This window comes from Stenella coeruleoalba (genome assembly GCF_951394435.1).
Source record: "Stenella coeruleoalba genome assembly, chromosome: 2".
Classification (NCBI taxonomy): domain Eukaryota; kingdom Metazoa; phylum Chordata; class Mammalia; order Artiodactyla; family Delphinidae; genus Stenella; species Stenella coeruleoalba.
In genome coordinates this window covers 130892827-130909141 of record NC_137147.1, presented here as the reverse complement: position 1 = coordinate 130909141, position 16315 = coordinate 130892827, and the positions used below count along the sequence as shown (strand labels likewise).

Below are 16315 nucleotides of genomic sequence, written 5' to 3'. Positions count from 1 at the left end.
AAACCCGAATAGCAATACCAACATTAAATGCAAATAGATAATTGCTCCAATTAATCTGACAACGATCATCAGACCTGATAAAAATATATAATGGCAAGATGAGAGAACAGAACCTCAGCTAACTCTCTGGCTGCACAATTCTCTGTTTCAAATTTTCAGTCCTGGAAACTGAGGTTTCCAAAAGAATAAAACTTTTTCTCTCAATGAACTGAAGTAAAGATGGTAGCTGAAGTGGCCAAGAGTGTTAGAGGTCAGTCTCTAGTGGCCAGGAGGCCAAGAAGGCTATGCCTCACTTTCCTACAACAGAGGAGCAGAGTAAACAGCATACTGCCTCCATGAAGATATGTCAGGAAGTCTAAGAGAAATTACTTCTGATTTCTGTGTTCAAATAAATGAGAAGAAACTAACACCTCTTATAAAATCAATTTGCAAGTAAAAGAGCTAAGCAAACATTTGTTTCATCCAGTTATTTCTAAGGAACACAAAACTACAGTTTTAACTGGAAAAATAACCAGGATAATTCCAGTACCTTACTACCCATCCTCAAGTAAGATTCTGAGGAACATGTAAACTATGTAAATTCAATCCTAATAGGAGAGGGAGATAAAAAAGCACACTTCTGACGGCTAAAACAGATAATCTTAGCTATCTACTGCAAGGCAGAAAAAGAAGAAATCTACCCACACAAGAAACTAGCTTAATGACAGTTATTACAATCTACTTCCAAATAAGTAGCTTACCTTTTATCTACAACTTAACAGATAAAGAAAGGCATAGATGCAAAGCTTGGTAAAGTACAACTTCATTTAATTTTCTATATTTCAGATCTTTAAATATGTGATCCCAAATGAGTGACTACCACACCTTGTTTTTATATATATAAATTTATTTATTTTTGGCTACATTGGGTCTTCATTGCTGCATGCGGGCTTTCCCTAGTTGCAGCGAGCGGGGGGGCTACTCTTGGTTGCAGTGCGCGGGCTTCTCATTGCATTGGCTTCTCTTGTTGCGTAGCACGGGCTCTAGGCACGCGGGCTTCAGTCGTTGTGGCTCACGGGCTCTAGAGCACAGGCTCGGTAGTTATGGCACACAGGCTTTGTTGCTCCACGGCATGTGGGATCTTCCCAGACCAGGGCTCGAACCCGTGTCCCCTGCATTGGCAGGCGGATTCTTAACCACTGTGCCACCAGGGAAGCCCCAAAACCTCTTTTAATTGATTATGTGACAGTGAGAACTCCCTTCATTTTAAGTAATCCTTCAGATTAACTATTCTACATCAAAACACAAGGATTCTATTCCATAAACTCTGTACCTTGGAACTCAGTAATCAAGATTTTACAGAAATAAAAAGGCATGGGGTTGTAGGGGGGTTGTTTACAGGCATTGGTGGGTGGGGTGGAGGAAGGTTTCTGTTTAAATAGATATGCAAGAGGGAATTCCCTGGTGGTCCAGTGGTTAGGACTCTACGCTTTCACTGCCAAGGGTCCGGGTTCAGTCCCTGGTTAGGGAACTAAGATCCTGCAAGGAACTAAGATCCCACAAGCCGTGCAGTGTGGCCAAAAAGAAAAAAAAAAAAGATATGCGAGCTATTGTGGTATACTAACTCAGAAACTAAGAACCTCAGGTTTTACAAGGATGTCATAAAGTTATCCAATTTCCAAATCAACATCTTGGGCTTCCAAGCTATTCTCAGCCATGAGGCACATTCTATTTTTAAAAGACTAGAGCCATTATCAGATGGCTCTAAATAGTTATACATCACCTCCTTATACTGAATTGAAAATTGTCTCTTTACAGTTTGACTTACTAATTCTATTGTCATGGCTTGTGTTCATCAAAAACTAATCAAACTAATATTTATACACATACAGCCCTTCAAATAGTTGAAGACAAGGTATCAGGAACCCCCATGTTCTCCTCTCCAAATCTATAATTTCACCTGCTATCTTAGGACATGGTATGGAATCTTTCTAATCCTTGCTACTATTCTCTAAATAAACCCAGATTTGTCTAAATAAACCCTTCTTAAAGTACAACCTCAAAATTCAACTCAGTAGATCAGATGTGGCCTGAAAAGCCAGACCACCACTTCCTTACCAAGTTGCTGACAAATCTAACAGGTCCCATTCCCTCCTACCCCTTCCCCTTCCCCATCCTTGTGTCATGTTACATCTCAAGTTTCATTTTCTTACTCTTTATGACCCTCAAGTTGTCACCATGGCCATCCAAGGCCCTAAATACTGTTCATGCTCCTTCTGTGACTCCTTCTTTCTGAGTCATACTTGCTAATCCTCCAAAGTCTATGAATCCCGATACTAGTAACTTGGCAATTGAGTTTAAGATCCTCTTAGTGAGGTCAGTTAGCTCAAGGCAATCACATTCTTCCCAGGCCTCTCAAGAAATACTTCAACCCTAGCAAAGGCCCTTCTTTCTGATATCAGGAACCATGGTTCAGAAACAAATCCAACAGAATTTCAGCCATTTACCTCCCAGATCATCCCCTCCCTGAAGTTCTACCTAAAGCAGGAAAATATAATGAAAACGCTATCTGCAGTCACAAGACCTTCAGTTTCCTGGTCAAGATTTCAGATTCCCTTAAAAGATATCTCTGAAAGACGAAGTAAGAGGGGAGGGGCCCACATCAGTCTTCAAAGATATTGATAAGGTTCTATTTCTTAAGCTTGGTGTTGGGCCTATGGGAATATGATTTAATATGATTGCTTAGATTTCAGGTTAAAAATATTTTGCATGTATTTTTTAAAAAGATACATTCTTAGAGTTTTTCGTCACCATATGCATCAGTAAAAATACAGTCACTAGCAATTTCAGTAAATATATACCAGATTCACTCTCTAGGAAGACAACCCAGTTGATAGCCACAATAATTTCTACAATAACAAAGCTGTGGGAAAACAATGACATTTGACATTTGGGCTATTTGAAGAAAGTTCAATCATAAATGAGGATATAAGCCCAAACAAGAATATACACACACAAAAGCTAAGTAAGCAGCTTTCAGAAAATTACCCTTTTTGCAAGTATAAAAGTATCCTTTCATGTCTTTTGTTTTCTTCCTTCAAAACATCTCATATCCATCTATTCTCACCTATTCCTACCACTACCAACCTTCACTGCTCTTTGCTCAGATTAAAATCAAAGTCCCCAACTAGTCTCCCAGAAATCTACTCTATCCTATCTACTCTGATGCTGAAGGCATACTAATTCTTCTTTAAAAATAAAATAAAAAGCCTAACAGATCAATCATGCCCCTGCCTAAAAACCTCTGTTGGCTTTTTACTGCATTAAGGTAAGCTCCCAGACTCTTCATCATGATCTCCAAAGCCCTACAGTTTCCCTCACAGATTTCTCCCCAGAAAGACTACAGGCTCTTGAAGAACAGGGATTATTTAGATGCCCCATGTCCTCAAGCCTTCTATAGCACCTAGTGCATTGAAGTCCACCTAACTGAAATGGGGGGGAAAAAAAAAAGTTTACCTGCAAGACAACTGTTACACAATTTTTTCTCAATTTCAAAGAACAGGTCAAAAAGAAGCTCCAAATAATTAAAATATAACCCCTTAGAAACACTTCCTACTTTTTTTAAACAAAGATTTAAAACCACTACATTTTACCTAGATTCCATTGCTTTAACCTTTATTTTTTAGCATCTTTTAAAAACAAATATAACACATAAATTTAGAAAAGTGCATAAAATATAAAGGTACACCATTACAAACTAGCATGAAATAGTATCCATGCAACTACCACCCTGGTCAAGAAACAGACTACAGTCAATAAACAAGAAGCCCCCCTGTGTCCCTTTCAGCTCACAACTCCCTCCCCGCTTAGCTAGATGTACTTGCTATCCTAAACTGTATGGTAATCACATCTTCGTTTCTCCTGATAGTTTTATTGCCCAAGTATGAATCCATAAATATTTCTCATTTTTGTTCCACTAAGAAGCCTTTTTAGAATAATTTTTTCCTAACTCCTCCCCGTCCTGCTCCCCGACAAAACTTTTAATACCACAGACATACTGTGTATCTATTTATGTATTGTGGCCCTTTCAAGGGCTACAGACTATTGTAATATTTAAGACTTTTTCACTCCAAGGACCAATTTTCACCCCATTCGGGGGAATACTGCCTCCGATGAGAAGGCATGCTTAAATAATATAATTCAGTTTTACCTATTTTTGAGCTGTACTAATGAAATTGTACAAAACATGTTTTGGGAATATGGTTTCTTTTGCTCAACACTGTGTTTAAGATTCATCTATCTTGTTGCACATAGCTCTATTCCATTTTATGAATACCACAGTGCTCCATTCTATTGGAACAGACACTTGGGTTATTTTTATTTGAGGCTATTATTAACAATGCTGCTTTGAACATTCTTGTGTTTGTCTCCTGGTGCATCTAAGTACTCATTTCTTGCAGGTTATATATCTAGGAGGAGAATTCCTGGACCACAGGATATGAGTATCTTCTACTTTACCAAGTTATACCAAATGGTTTTCCAAAGCAATTGTACAAATATACGTTGCCATTAGAAGCATATGGAGTCCCCTTACAATTTTCTTACCTTAAAAGAGAAGTTAAGCAAAATATATTCTATGCCTTCTTTTTCTTTTAAGATCTGAAGATCACTGTGCAAAGGACTATCAGGATCAACCCTAAGAATTACAAAACAAAAAACAGTTCAAACAAAAAGTCAGATTTTTTTTCTCACTAAACTCAAAAATGAACCATTCCAAGAGCTAAAACAGAGCCCCTAGGGTAAATTCCAAACAGAGAAGGTCTAAAGCTGCTCTATGGTTCCTGGAAAAACAAATTAACTATAGCCTCCAACGCCTTGGGATTAAATGTCCAAAAAGAGATCACAGTATTCTACACCTACTCTCCTAAGGGCATGCAAAGTTAGCAGTTATTCTAAAGGAAAGGGTCATATGTACATAATCTTCTCAAGAAAGTCTGCTTCTCTCAAACTGTATTATTAGACAAGGGGTTCAAGGAGAGAAATTTACCATGGACAAGACCAGAAAAAGTGAAATCACTAAAAAAATCTAAATTTGTCTACAACTGTTCTATATATTCAGGCCCTACTCAAATTTCTTATTTCAAATATAAACTGGTTGTCACAGTCAATCTCATCAAGTTATTTATACACTTTTGTTTGTATAGTTCCTAATTGTCTCATTAACTCCATGAAACACTTTTTCCCACAGCTGGCTCTTCTTTTTCTCCTCCTTCTTTCTCACTTTACTTATTAAGCCCAAGAAACAACTCATTTTAACAACCTAAGAACTATTTCTACAGAAACAGTAAGTAAAAGCCACAGTAAATAGGTATCAAATTAAGGGGGAAAAAAATCTCCACTGTAATAGTCTACCATTAAAAAGAGTGGATTAGCATAAAAAAGCACTTACTTCTGCAGTTTAACATGCCAGTCATATAAACTGTCATTTATGAGTTCCACTGAATAAATCCCTGTAAAGGTATAGGGCATGTTAGTTACTCTTCATTTGATCTTATAACTATTGCTCTGGTGTAAATATATACACTAAATAGCCAACAAAAGCTACGAATTTTGCCATTAAAACATGGAACAACTAAGCTGCATTATAAATATTTTGGTGCTGGAGCTGAGTATCTTATACCGTTAACAGATGGACAACTAAAGCCATCAATGAAGAGGATTTTGGGGGTTGAAAAACTGTTTACCATTCATTGTAAGAGGGAAAAAAAGCTTATGCAAAATCATATGTACTTAAGACTTTTCTCCTATGCATATATGCAAACAGTTCTATTAAAATGGAATCCCTCTACATACAGTTTTATAATCTTTCTTCAACTTTTTGGGACATCTTTCCATTAGAATATAAAAATTTATTGTCAATCTTTTTAATAACTGTAGTAATTTATTTTATGGATAAGCCATAACTTAATTCCACCATATAGCTGGTTATTAATTTAATTTTTTGCTACTACAAATAATGCAGTAACAAACAAGTGATGACTGAACATTTTAAGGTAAACCAGTATTCAAATATTTAACTTTATTATGTTTCTACACACAAACTTTTAGATTTCTTATAAGAGGAACTGTTAGGACACCAAAACTTCTAACAACCTCAGAAACAAATTTGACTTATCTTGGACTCTATAAAGTAGGGGGGTTTTTTTGCTTGTTTGTTTTTAAGTAAGCTCTAATGATTTAGACTTGATCACTCCGAAAAATTCTTAATGGATCATAATGCTACCTTTTCAAACAAACTAAAGTTTGGCTCTTTCTCTTATTCAATACTGTTAGACTCTCTGCAATAATCTGAGGGAATTTTATTTCAATTAGAGAGATTCCATAATATTTAAGCCTTATTGGGTAAGAAAGAACTCTTAAGTCAAACTATAAATTTTTAAAAGTAATACCATTAACTACAATAAGAGTTGATTATGTTGTTTTCAAAAAAAGGAAAAAAGAACATAAAAATTAACTTGACAACAGTTCTCTGTTCATACAATAAACATATACTCATTTATTTTCCAAAGCATATATTTCTTGTACCTTTCCCAGAAGATAAAAATCATGAGTTAATCCCCATCAGCAAGAAGATAAAAAATTATGTGTCCATAAAAACATTTTTAAAAATCCAAACAAGTGAACTCATCCTATTTTACCCCGTCTTTTGGTAACTTGATTAAATTTGTGTTTCACATTCCTAAAATAAAGTTAATAAACATTTCTGTTTCTGTCCAGTTATACTATAAGAAATGAAGTTACTATCTGAAAATTTAAAAGGGCATAAGGACAACAGCAGAGATCCAGAGGTCCTTACCTGTTTTATAACTCTGTGATCTGTATATGTCCCTGAGCTCTTTCATAAGTCTATCTGAAGCTTGTACAGACCCAGACACTGCACCCTGAAACATAAAATTTGCTGTTTACCAGGATCTACTGATTTAAATAACTAAAGATTTAAGGTATCTGAACCTGAAATAAACGTTTACAATGATATCGTAAAAATGGATCACCACTCAACATTTTAAGAAGACAAAAAAGTTAAGTTCAATTAAATCAATGATCATGAAGTTTCAGTAGGAATATAAATTTGGGGCAGGTCTGATTCATTTACTATTTGTCATCTGAAAAAAAATAAATAAACAGCTAACCTATGTTCAGATCACCATGGCCACTCCAATAGCCTAGAACTAGTAAGGGTCTATTTCAAATTCCATCAATTAAAAAAAAATTTATTAATTTTTTTCTTCTTTACGATTTTATTTGGGGTGGGCAGTTTTAGGTTCACAGCAAAATTGAGAGGAAGGTACAGAGATTCCCCATATAGCTGCCCCCCACAGTGCATAGTCTCCCTCATTATCAGCATCCTTCGGAGGTACATTTCTTACAACTGATCAACCTATTTGGACACATCATTACACCTGAAGTCCATAATTTACCTTAAGGTACCTTTACCTTTTGGTGCTGTACATTCTATGGATTTGGATAATGACAAGTATCCGCCCATCATAATAATATACAAAGTATTTTCATTGCCCTAAAAGTCCTCCGCCTATTCATCCCACCCCCCACCCCGAAACCCCTGGCAACCATGGATCTTTTTACTGTCTCCATAGTTTTGCCTTTTTCAGAATGTCATATAGTTGAAAACACAGTCTGCAGCCATTTCAGATTGGCTTCTTTCACCTAGTAATATGGATTTAAGGTTCCTCCATGTCTATGTCCTGTCCTTGACAGCTCATTATTTTTTTTTTTTTTTTTTTTTTTTTTTTAGCAGGGACTAATATTCCACTGCCTGGATGTACTATAGTTTATTTATCCATTTTCCTACTGCTTCCAAGTTTTGGCAATTATGAACAAAGCTGCTATAAACATCTACGTGCAGGTTTTTGTGTGGACATAACTTTTCAATTCATTTGGGCAAATACCAAGGAGCTCAATTGCTGGATTGTATGGTAAGAGTATGTTTAGTTTTGAAAGAATCTGTCAGACAGTCTTCTAAAGTGGCTGTGCCATTTTGCGTTCCCATCAGCGATTAGAAAAGTTTCCTGTCGCTCCACATCCTCACCAGCATTTGGTGTTTTCAGTGTTCCAGATTTTGGGCATTCTAATAGATGTGTAGTAGCTCCATGCATTTTTGGAAATACTAGAAGACCCTCAATGTGATACATTAACTAAAGCAGGTCCCTTAATCAGACTATAAGAATCTTATACTAACAATCTAGTTTACATATTAAGAAATTGAGAAACAACATGTCCACATATATGCAACTGGTTTCAGTTCTTTTCAGTGTTCCACCTTCTCTGAAGATGAAAATGCACCAGTATCTTATCCTAAGACTGAATATGAATGGAACTATTTATCATAAGACAAAAACATTTAGAATGTCTTCTGAATTAAAAAAACCTGACCTTGTAAAATTTTAAATGTTGCACCTTCAAAAGTTGCACTACACTTTGAGGTGGGGTAGAAAATCAGGTTTACAAAAGAAATCAAATGGGAAGGCATATAAACGTTAAAAGACTTTGCTTAGTTTGTCATGTGATAGTGTTCAATAATTTGTAGTTGTTTTGACTATAACACACAAACTGGAAGCAATCACAAGATACAGAAAGTATCGTAAATATCTTTAACTTAGATACTACAAGCTTTTTTTTAAAAATAATCAAGATAAGGACTTGGCTAAATTTCTTTGCTCTCTAAAGAAAGATTTGCCAATTACATTAATACAGTAAATAGGACTGAAGAAGTGAGAGTAATCTACCTGTTTACAACACTTGTCATCTCCTTGCATAACAATTCATTCCCTGTGTTTGAGAACCTATGCTCAGGACAAAAGAACTGGTTCTCAGATTTTATGGGTTTGATAAATAGCTCTAAAACAAAGGCAGTAAGTAAATAATAAGTATTGAGATGGATAGCTAGACCTTCGTTTGATATTTCCCTACTCTGGGCATTTTATATACATCGTTCTCATTTATTATTTACAGGAATCATCTAAATGGTACATAATGTCCACATTATAGAATTGAGGAAGGGGACCTCCCTGGTGGCGCAGTGGGTAAGACTCCATGCTCCCAATGCAGGGGGCCCAGGTTTGATCCCCGGTCAGGGAACTAGATCCCACATGCATGCCTCAACTAAGAGTTCCACCTAATAAATAAAGATTAAAAAAGAAATGGAGGGGGGATGTGTAGTCAAGTGGTAGAATTGAGGAAAATGAAGCCACACAGCTGTGTTTGTCACCATGCTGCTTCACATAAAAGATGTTAAGTCAAAAGAAAAAATTACTTTTGGTTCAGTCAGGGCAGGACAAACCAGATGGCAGCTTCATGAAGAAGAAAGAATTTGAATTATACTTTGTACGAGAGACTGAATTTAAATTTGCACATCCCACAGGAGAAGGGTAAGGAGAGAAAACAGGATAAACAAGTTGGAAAGTGAATGATTTCAGATGAACAGGGTAGAAAGTGGCTATCAATAGATGAGAAATGTTGTGGGGGGGGGGGTGGGAAACTAGGGCAACAAAACATATGGCTGAATCTACAACCAAGGCAGGGATGGAGGGGGGTGGCTTTGATTGGTATCTTATTGAATTGCCCTGTATTTATATTATTCCTATACAGCTGACTCTTGAACAACACAGGTTTGAACTGCGTGGGTCCACTTACATGCAGATTTTTTCAATACATACTACACAATCTGCAGTTAGTTGAATCCTCGGATGTGGAACCGTGGATATGGAAGGCTGGCTGTAAAGCTATACGTGGATTTCGGTGCAAGGTCAGCACCCCAGCATTGTTCAAGGGTCAACCGTAATTACTTAACCACAAAAGTCCAGGTTCTATACATTTACACATACTTACATTTAGATGGTCTTGCCTTTGAGTCTTCCTAATTTTCTCTAATATTGCCAAATTTTCTTTTTCAATTCCTTCATCCTCTGACTTTTTCCCACTAATAGGCTCTTCTTCCTTCATTTCATAATGATCTAAGTCTTCTATATCCTAAAAAAATTTAAAAATTTAGCTTATTCAAGCTCATGTCAAAAGCTAAATTATTCCTGACTCAGAGAACAAAGAGAATACATGTATCCTAAAAAAGCCTTCACATTCCATTCAAAAGGTTCTCTCCTTTTATATACTATACTTTAAAGCTAGAATCTGAGTAAAGCATATTTAATAGTTTTACAAAGCCATAACTACTACCAAATGAGCCATCTTAAATTGCTTTAAATCTCCTATTAAGGGGAACTTTTGCAACAGTTTAGCATGAGGTACCAAGAACCATAACTCGACTTCTAGAAATCTATTAGATTCAGTTTAGAAATTAGTCTAAAATGTGAACACAGATTTAGGCATAAAGATGCCTATTTCAACTTTATAACCACAAAAACAAAATCTTCATGTGCAAAATATCAGAACAGTTAACTTAATTCAATGGAATACCGGAAGACCATTAAAATGCCAACACAGCATAATGGTTTCTTCTGTATCAATAATGAAATGAAAAACACAGAATACAAAAACGAATATATAGAATCTTAGTTATGCCAAAATAAGCACAGAAAAAAAGAATAGGAGGACACATACTGAAATACTAATAATTATCAATAGAGACATTTAATGCTTTTCCTTTTCCAAGTTTTCTGTAGTGAGCACCTATTGATTTTTATAATTAGGAAAAAAGTTAGAAAAAGAATTTGAGTATCGCTAAGCCAACATCTTTAATCACTACATCATTCTTCTCCCTCCCTTCCCTTAGCATCAGCTCTTACAAACTTAAAAATTCTGCATAGATTTGTATAATAAATCCTAACCTTTTCCTATTACCTTTCTTCTAACTTTACCTCAATCATCAAAATCTCTAAAGAAGTAGTTTATACTTTATCTCCACTTTATCAAGCAGACTAATTCACTGTGATTTCTAGACCAGGTTAATAATTTAGATCACTTTCGTCCAGACTCAATGGTCTTTTTCTTGGACTGCCATCTCTTCAACTCCTATTACATTCCTTTCTTATTCATACCGTGTCTATGACTGCATGCTTCATGGAGCTCCCTCCCCCTGGTTTGCACCTTTCAGCTACAATTTTCCGTCCTACACTTGTTTTCTTCAGAGTTCTCACAAATACCCTTGGCCTGTACCTCCTCCTCCTCCTCCAACTTCAACCTCAGTCATGTTCTAATCCACAAAATTTCTCCACTTATTAATCAACACAGAATTCATCATTATCTTTACAAAACAATATTCACTGTACACTATTCTCTGCTTAAGGCCTTACCAACAATCATACCAAATATAAACATATTTGTCTCTAATTCAAGACTTAGCCATCTGCCTTTTCTAGCCAAACTTGCTTTCCAAGACTCCAATACAGCAATGTCTTTCTCCCAAAAGGACAGCGTCCAATGCACCCAAACACACCATGCCCAGGGTTGTTCTGGGCCTTTTTACCACATTATTTTAGTTGCCTAGGATATCTTTTCACCTATCCTAATGTGACATCTCCAAAGTCCATCCCACCTTTCTAGAGTTCCCTAAATGCTGCTGTCCTTTCTTCATATTATCTTGTGAGGGGAAAAAAGAAAGGTACATAAACTTTTTGAGTACAATGTCTACTTTATTGTACATTGGACCCATGGTAAAGGTTTAATTTTTCTTTTTTTCTGTTTTATTTATTTTTGGCTGTGTTGGGTCTTTGTTGCTGTGCACGGGCTTTCTCTAGTTGCGGCAAGTGGGGCTAATCTACGTTGAGGTGCACAGGCTTCTCATTGTTGTGGCTTCTCTTGTTGCGAAGCACGGGCTCTAGGTGTGCGGGCTTCAGTAGTTGTGGCACGTGGGCTCAGCAGTTGTGGCTCACGGGCTCTAGAGAGCAGGTTCAGTATGTGTGGCGCACGGGCTTAGTTGCCCTGCGGCATGTGAGACCTTCCCAGACCAGGGCTCGAACCCACGTCCCCCTGCAATGGAGGGCAGATTCCTAACCACTGTACCACCAGGGAAGTCCCAGTTTAATGTTTTCTTGCAGTTTATTCCTAAGTTAAACTGCATGAAAACATTAAAAAAAAAAATCTATCCCCCCAAAAATCATCCTAACTGGACAATGTTAAGAACTATTTTACTTCCAGACTCACGAAACAAACCAACAACTACTTTAGTTCTAAGGCATTCTAAGAAGTGTATTTTAGATTTAAGGTAATAACCTAAATTAATTCTAAGATCCAAACAGAAAAATGTTTTAAAACCAAGACTGTGGAACTCAAATCCCTTGTATCAGGTCAATGTAGAGACACAGATTCTTCATTGTGAAGTTTGAATTTAAATGCAAAGACTCAGAGCCTGAAAACGTCTAAAATTTTATCAATGGCTGGCAACTAAACTGACTGAAGCTCAGTGTCTTTGGAATTTCCTCTTTGATATTCTTAGATGATTTTTCAACATGAGATAGTTTTCATTACTTCTAGTGAATAGTCACTGAAATGTGGTCAAATTCTCCTTTTATTCAAACACAAAAATTCTGAAACTTCGTAGTTCCTATTCTTAAACCAAATCAGGTTAAGTACTGATTACTATTAAATGTAAATATAATTTTAGTGCTAAATGTTAAGAGCTCTTATTTTCCATGAAATAAAATCCAAGGACATCAGATAAGAAATTTGCTAAAAAGTATACTATGAATTAGAGGTAAAGCCAGACTTTAGAAATTGTATTAAATTACAAATTCAATGTGCTTCTCATTATTCCACATTAACAATGGTTTATAAAGGAGATTAGAAAATTAATAAAATGTTCAAAAGTGAAGATAGTTATGAAATGTTATTCTTATATAAAATACCTACTTCAGCCATCTCTTCCTCTTCCTCCTCTTCTGAAGTCACTTCTTCTGCTGTCCCATTCTGCAAAGAGAAAAGAGTTTGCCAGGACTACACAGAATAAGTAAGCAAACACTGAGTACTTCAGAAGATTTTAGGGACAAAGTATCAATCATCTGTCACTGCAGTTCCACTAAGAGCTTATTAAAGTTGAAACATTTACTTTTTACTTTTAAATTCAGCTTTGATTTGACAAATAGTATTTATCAGCTTTTTAAGAAGAAGCAATTTTGAAAAATTCAACTTAATAGATGCCTTAGAAATTAAGAAAGGCAATTAGTCAAATATAAAGCAAAACAGAAAAAAAAATTAAACATATTCTAATTTAAAGTCAGAAAACATTTTACACATATAGCTACGTGTATAAGGCTAATGGCTTCTTTTGCTTAAAATACCCCAGACGATGGGTTTCTTAAAATATCTACCTTTTTAGCTTTGAAAAGCCTGAATCTTTCCATAAATTCTACTGGCTTACATTTTAAAAGGTCAAATGTGTTACACAGGCATAGACACTGTACAAAACTAAAAGTTACAAAGTGATCACCATTTCACTAAGGAGCTATTTTTCTTTTTTTTTTTTTTAAACAACATGTCATTTACCACAATATTTCTGTATAAGACACAATTTAACACTCATTCACAACGAATCTGACGAGGTTTCAAGAAGGGCCTTCATACCTAGTTTTGTCAGAGTTCATAAAGACAAGCTTCCTGGACCACAGCACAGTTCTCTACGACACAATATATAAAAATTTAGTAGGATTTTTTTCCCCTAGAAATTCTTGCTGTATTTGTTCCAACTACAGCTGGTAAGGATCACACTCATATAGGACGCCAACCTTGCTGGCCTCTTAGTGTGTCAGAACCAGAGAGAAAAGACAATTTTTTAATGTAACTCAATGCAGCAGCAAAATTTCTTAACAGATTTATCTCTCCCTTTTACTCAGGAGTTGTAAAAGTCCACCTGCCAGCACATCCCCATTCACGTGCCACAGGCAGAGCACAGGTGTGCAAAACCAGAAAGGGGAGGCCATAGCACAGAAGACTGACAATTGCTGAGGACACTCATAACAACTGATACGGATCAATGGTATACCTCATCTATAAATGAGTAGATAACCAAGCATCACCAGATATCTGAAGAAAACTAGCAATCTGAAAGAAAGGCACCAAGTTGAACAAGCAGAAAAAGTGACCTGAAGCATTATTAATGAAGGCAATAAAACAGAATTTAAAAATCTAATAATTGGAATCTTTAGCAGTAATTGAGAAGATACTGCATCCACAAAACCTAACAAGATTATTATGTAAAGAACAAGAAAGTTCTGGAAAATCAAAAAGATCTCCCCTCAAAGAAAAAAAAAACTCAGAGGGGCCAGAGAGAACAATGGACCTAAATGAACAAAATATTTATGACTGAAGAAGACAACCAAACTGTGACATTCCCCTAAAATGTGGAGAAAAAGGAGGTGGGAGACGGGGAGAAGGTGATTAAAATAAGAGAAGAGTTAGGGAAATGGAAATAGGAATACAGAGATCCAATATTTATCCAGCATTCATTCAGAAGATGAGGGAAAGGGACAAATGTTGCCAACCTAAAGAAGGACTTCATAATAGCAAGTGGCTCTGAATGCCCCAACGAATGTTGGAAATTAAAACCCCATGCTTCACAGTTAAAGAAAAAAACCATGCTGACTTCCAGAAAGAAAAAATATAAAGAGCTAAGAATCAGACAGGCATCAGCCTTTTCATCTGTAACAACAAATACCAGAAGAAAAAAGTGTAAAGAACTTGGAAGAGACTCAATTATGAACTTAGAATTTGATATCTAGTTCCATCAGGATGGGAGCCATACCTGTGTTTGTTCAGCACTGGATCCTCAACATTTACATAGAGTACATAGAGTGCTTTACACAGAGTCAAATAAATATTTGTTAAATGAATAATAAAAACAGACACAGTATTCAAGGAACACTCTTCATACACATCCCCACAAATCCTTTCTAGAAAAAAAGACATTATTCAGGGATATAGTTCAGAAAGGGGCAACCATGGAATACAAGAAACAGCAATAAGCGGAGACAACAGCAACATCAATGGTTAAGTCTAAGCAATTGCTGCTAATGCAGCTGAAAGGTTACAGGCCATATTCTCTGACCACAGTGAAAAACGAAAAACCCCAAAGCTGTCTAAGAATCTCTAAAAACATTTTTTTCTAAATAATTCTTGAATTTAAGAAGAAATGGACCGTCATGCCCCAGTAATCCACTCTTAAATACATGCCCAGAGACATACTTGCACGGGTGTACTATGTACTACAGACAAGAATGATCATGGTAGCACTGTTCCTAATAGCAAACTGGAATTAACCCAAATGTCAGTAAACAGTCAAATGGATAAGTATGTTATGGTACATTCAAACAATGGAATAAATACAGCAATGTAAAAGAACTACAGCTACACACAATATAAATGAATATACTCACAATGGTGAGCAAAGACAAACATGAAAGACTACATAGTATAACTTAATACGAAGCTCAAAAAACAGGCAACACTAAACCATATTGTTCAGGGTTGCATATATGAGTGATAAGACTAGAGAAAAGTAAGGAGAGGATTAGCATACAAGGGAATGATAATCTGAAAGGAGCCTGCAGAAGATTCTGCAGTGCTAGCAATGTTCTATTTCTTTACCTGGGTGGTGGCTAGGTGGTATAGTTGTCAGGTATTCACCATAACTTTTATACTAAACTTATGTCTATATGCTTTCAATACATATTATTTCGAACTTTTTCTTGTAAAATATAAGAGTGATACGAACAAGAGATGGAATCAAACTACTTAGAAAACACAAACTATTTAGAAAATAAGTATACTAAATTTTAAAACCTGTGCAATAAAGTCAAACAGCACTCGGAAAAAAACAAACACCCTTACATGTTTGATAAAAAAGCACTTTAAATCATATTGATCCAGTAAACTAAAAACGTAAAAGGAGACATTATTAAGACTGGACTGAAAAATAAAAACATTCAATTTAACAAATAAAACTAAGGGCCAGTTCTTTCAATAGACCATTATAATAAAACAGACAAGCTTCTGACAAGGACTCAAGGAAACTTCAGGATTATAACCACAGATGAAGATGATGCAAAAAGTGAATACTCTGCACATCTTTCCAAGAGCTTCAAATGTATAGATGAAGTTACCAATTTTTTAGAACCTAAAATTACTAAAACTGACAGAAGAAATGGAAAATCTAAATAGACTAATACACAGAAGAGAAAAATGGATCAGGTTCAGATCTTTGTTTAAATCAGGCTTTCTCAACCTTGGAACTATTGATATTTGGGGCCAAATAATTCTTTGTTGTGGGGAACTGTCCTGACATTGCAGGATGTTTAGTAACATCCTGTCTACC

At 35.9% G+C, this 16315-nt stretch overlaps 1 protein-coding gene across 2 annotated transcripts in view; it reads right to left on the bottom strand.

Annotated features, from left to right (window-relative positions):
* Positions 1-16315, bottom strand: part of UBE2Q2 (ubiquitin conjugating enzyme E2 Q2) — a 72852-nt gene that overhangs the window by 37239 nt on the left and 19298 nt on the right. For both annotated transcript variants that reach the window (XM_079913003.1, XM_079913004.1), the window contains exons 4-8: positions 12859-12915; positions 9886-10026; positions 6836-6920; positions 5429-5489; positions 4585-4675 (exon numbers count right to left, since the gene is read on the bottom strand). In XM_079913003.1, the coding sequence (XP_079769129.1) occupies positions 4585-4675; positions 5429-5489; positions 6836-6920; positions 9886-10026; positions 12859-12915 (435 nt within the window). The remainder of the gene's footprint in view (positions 1-4584; positions 4676-5428; positions 5490-6835; positions 6921-9885; positions 10027-12858; positions 12916-16315) is intronic.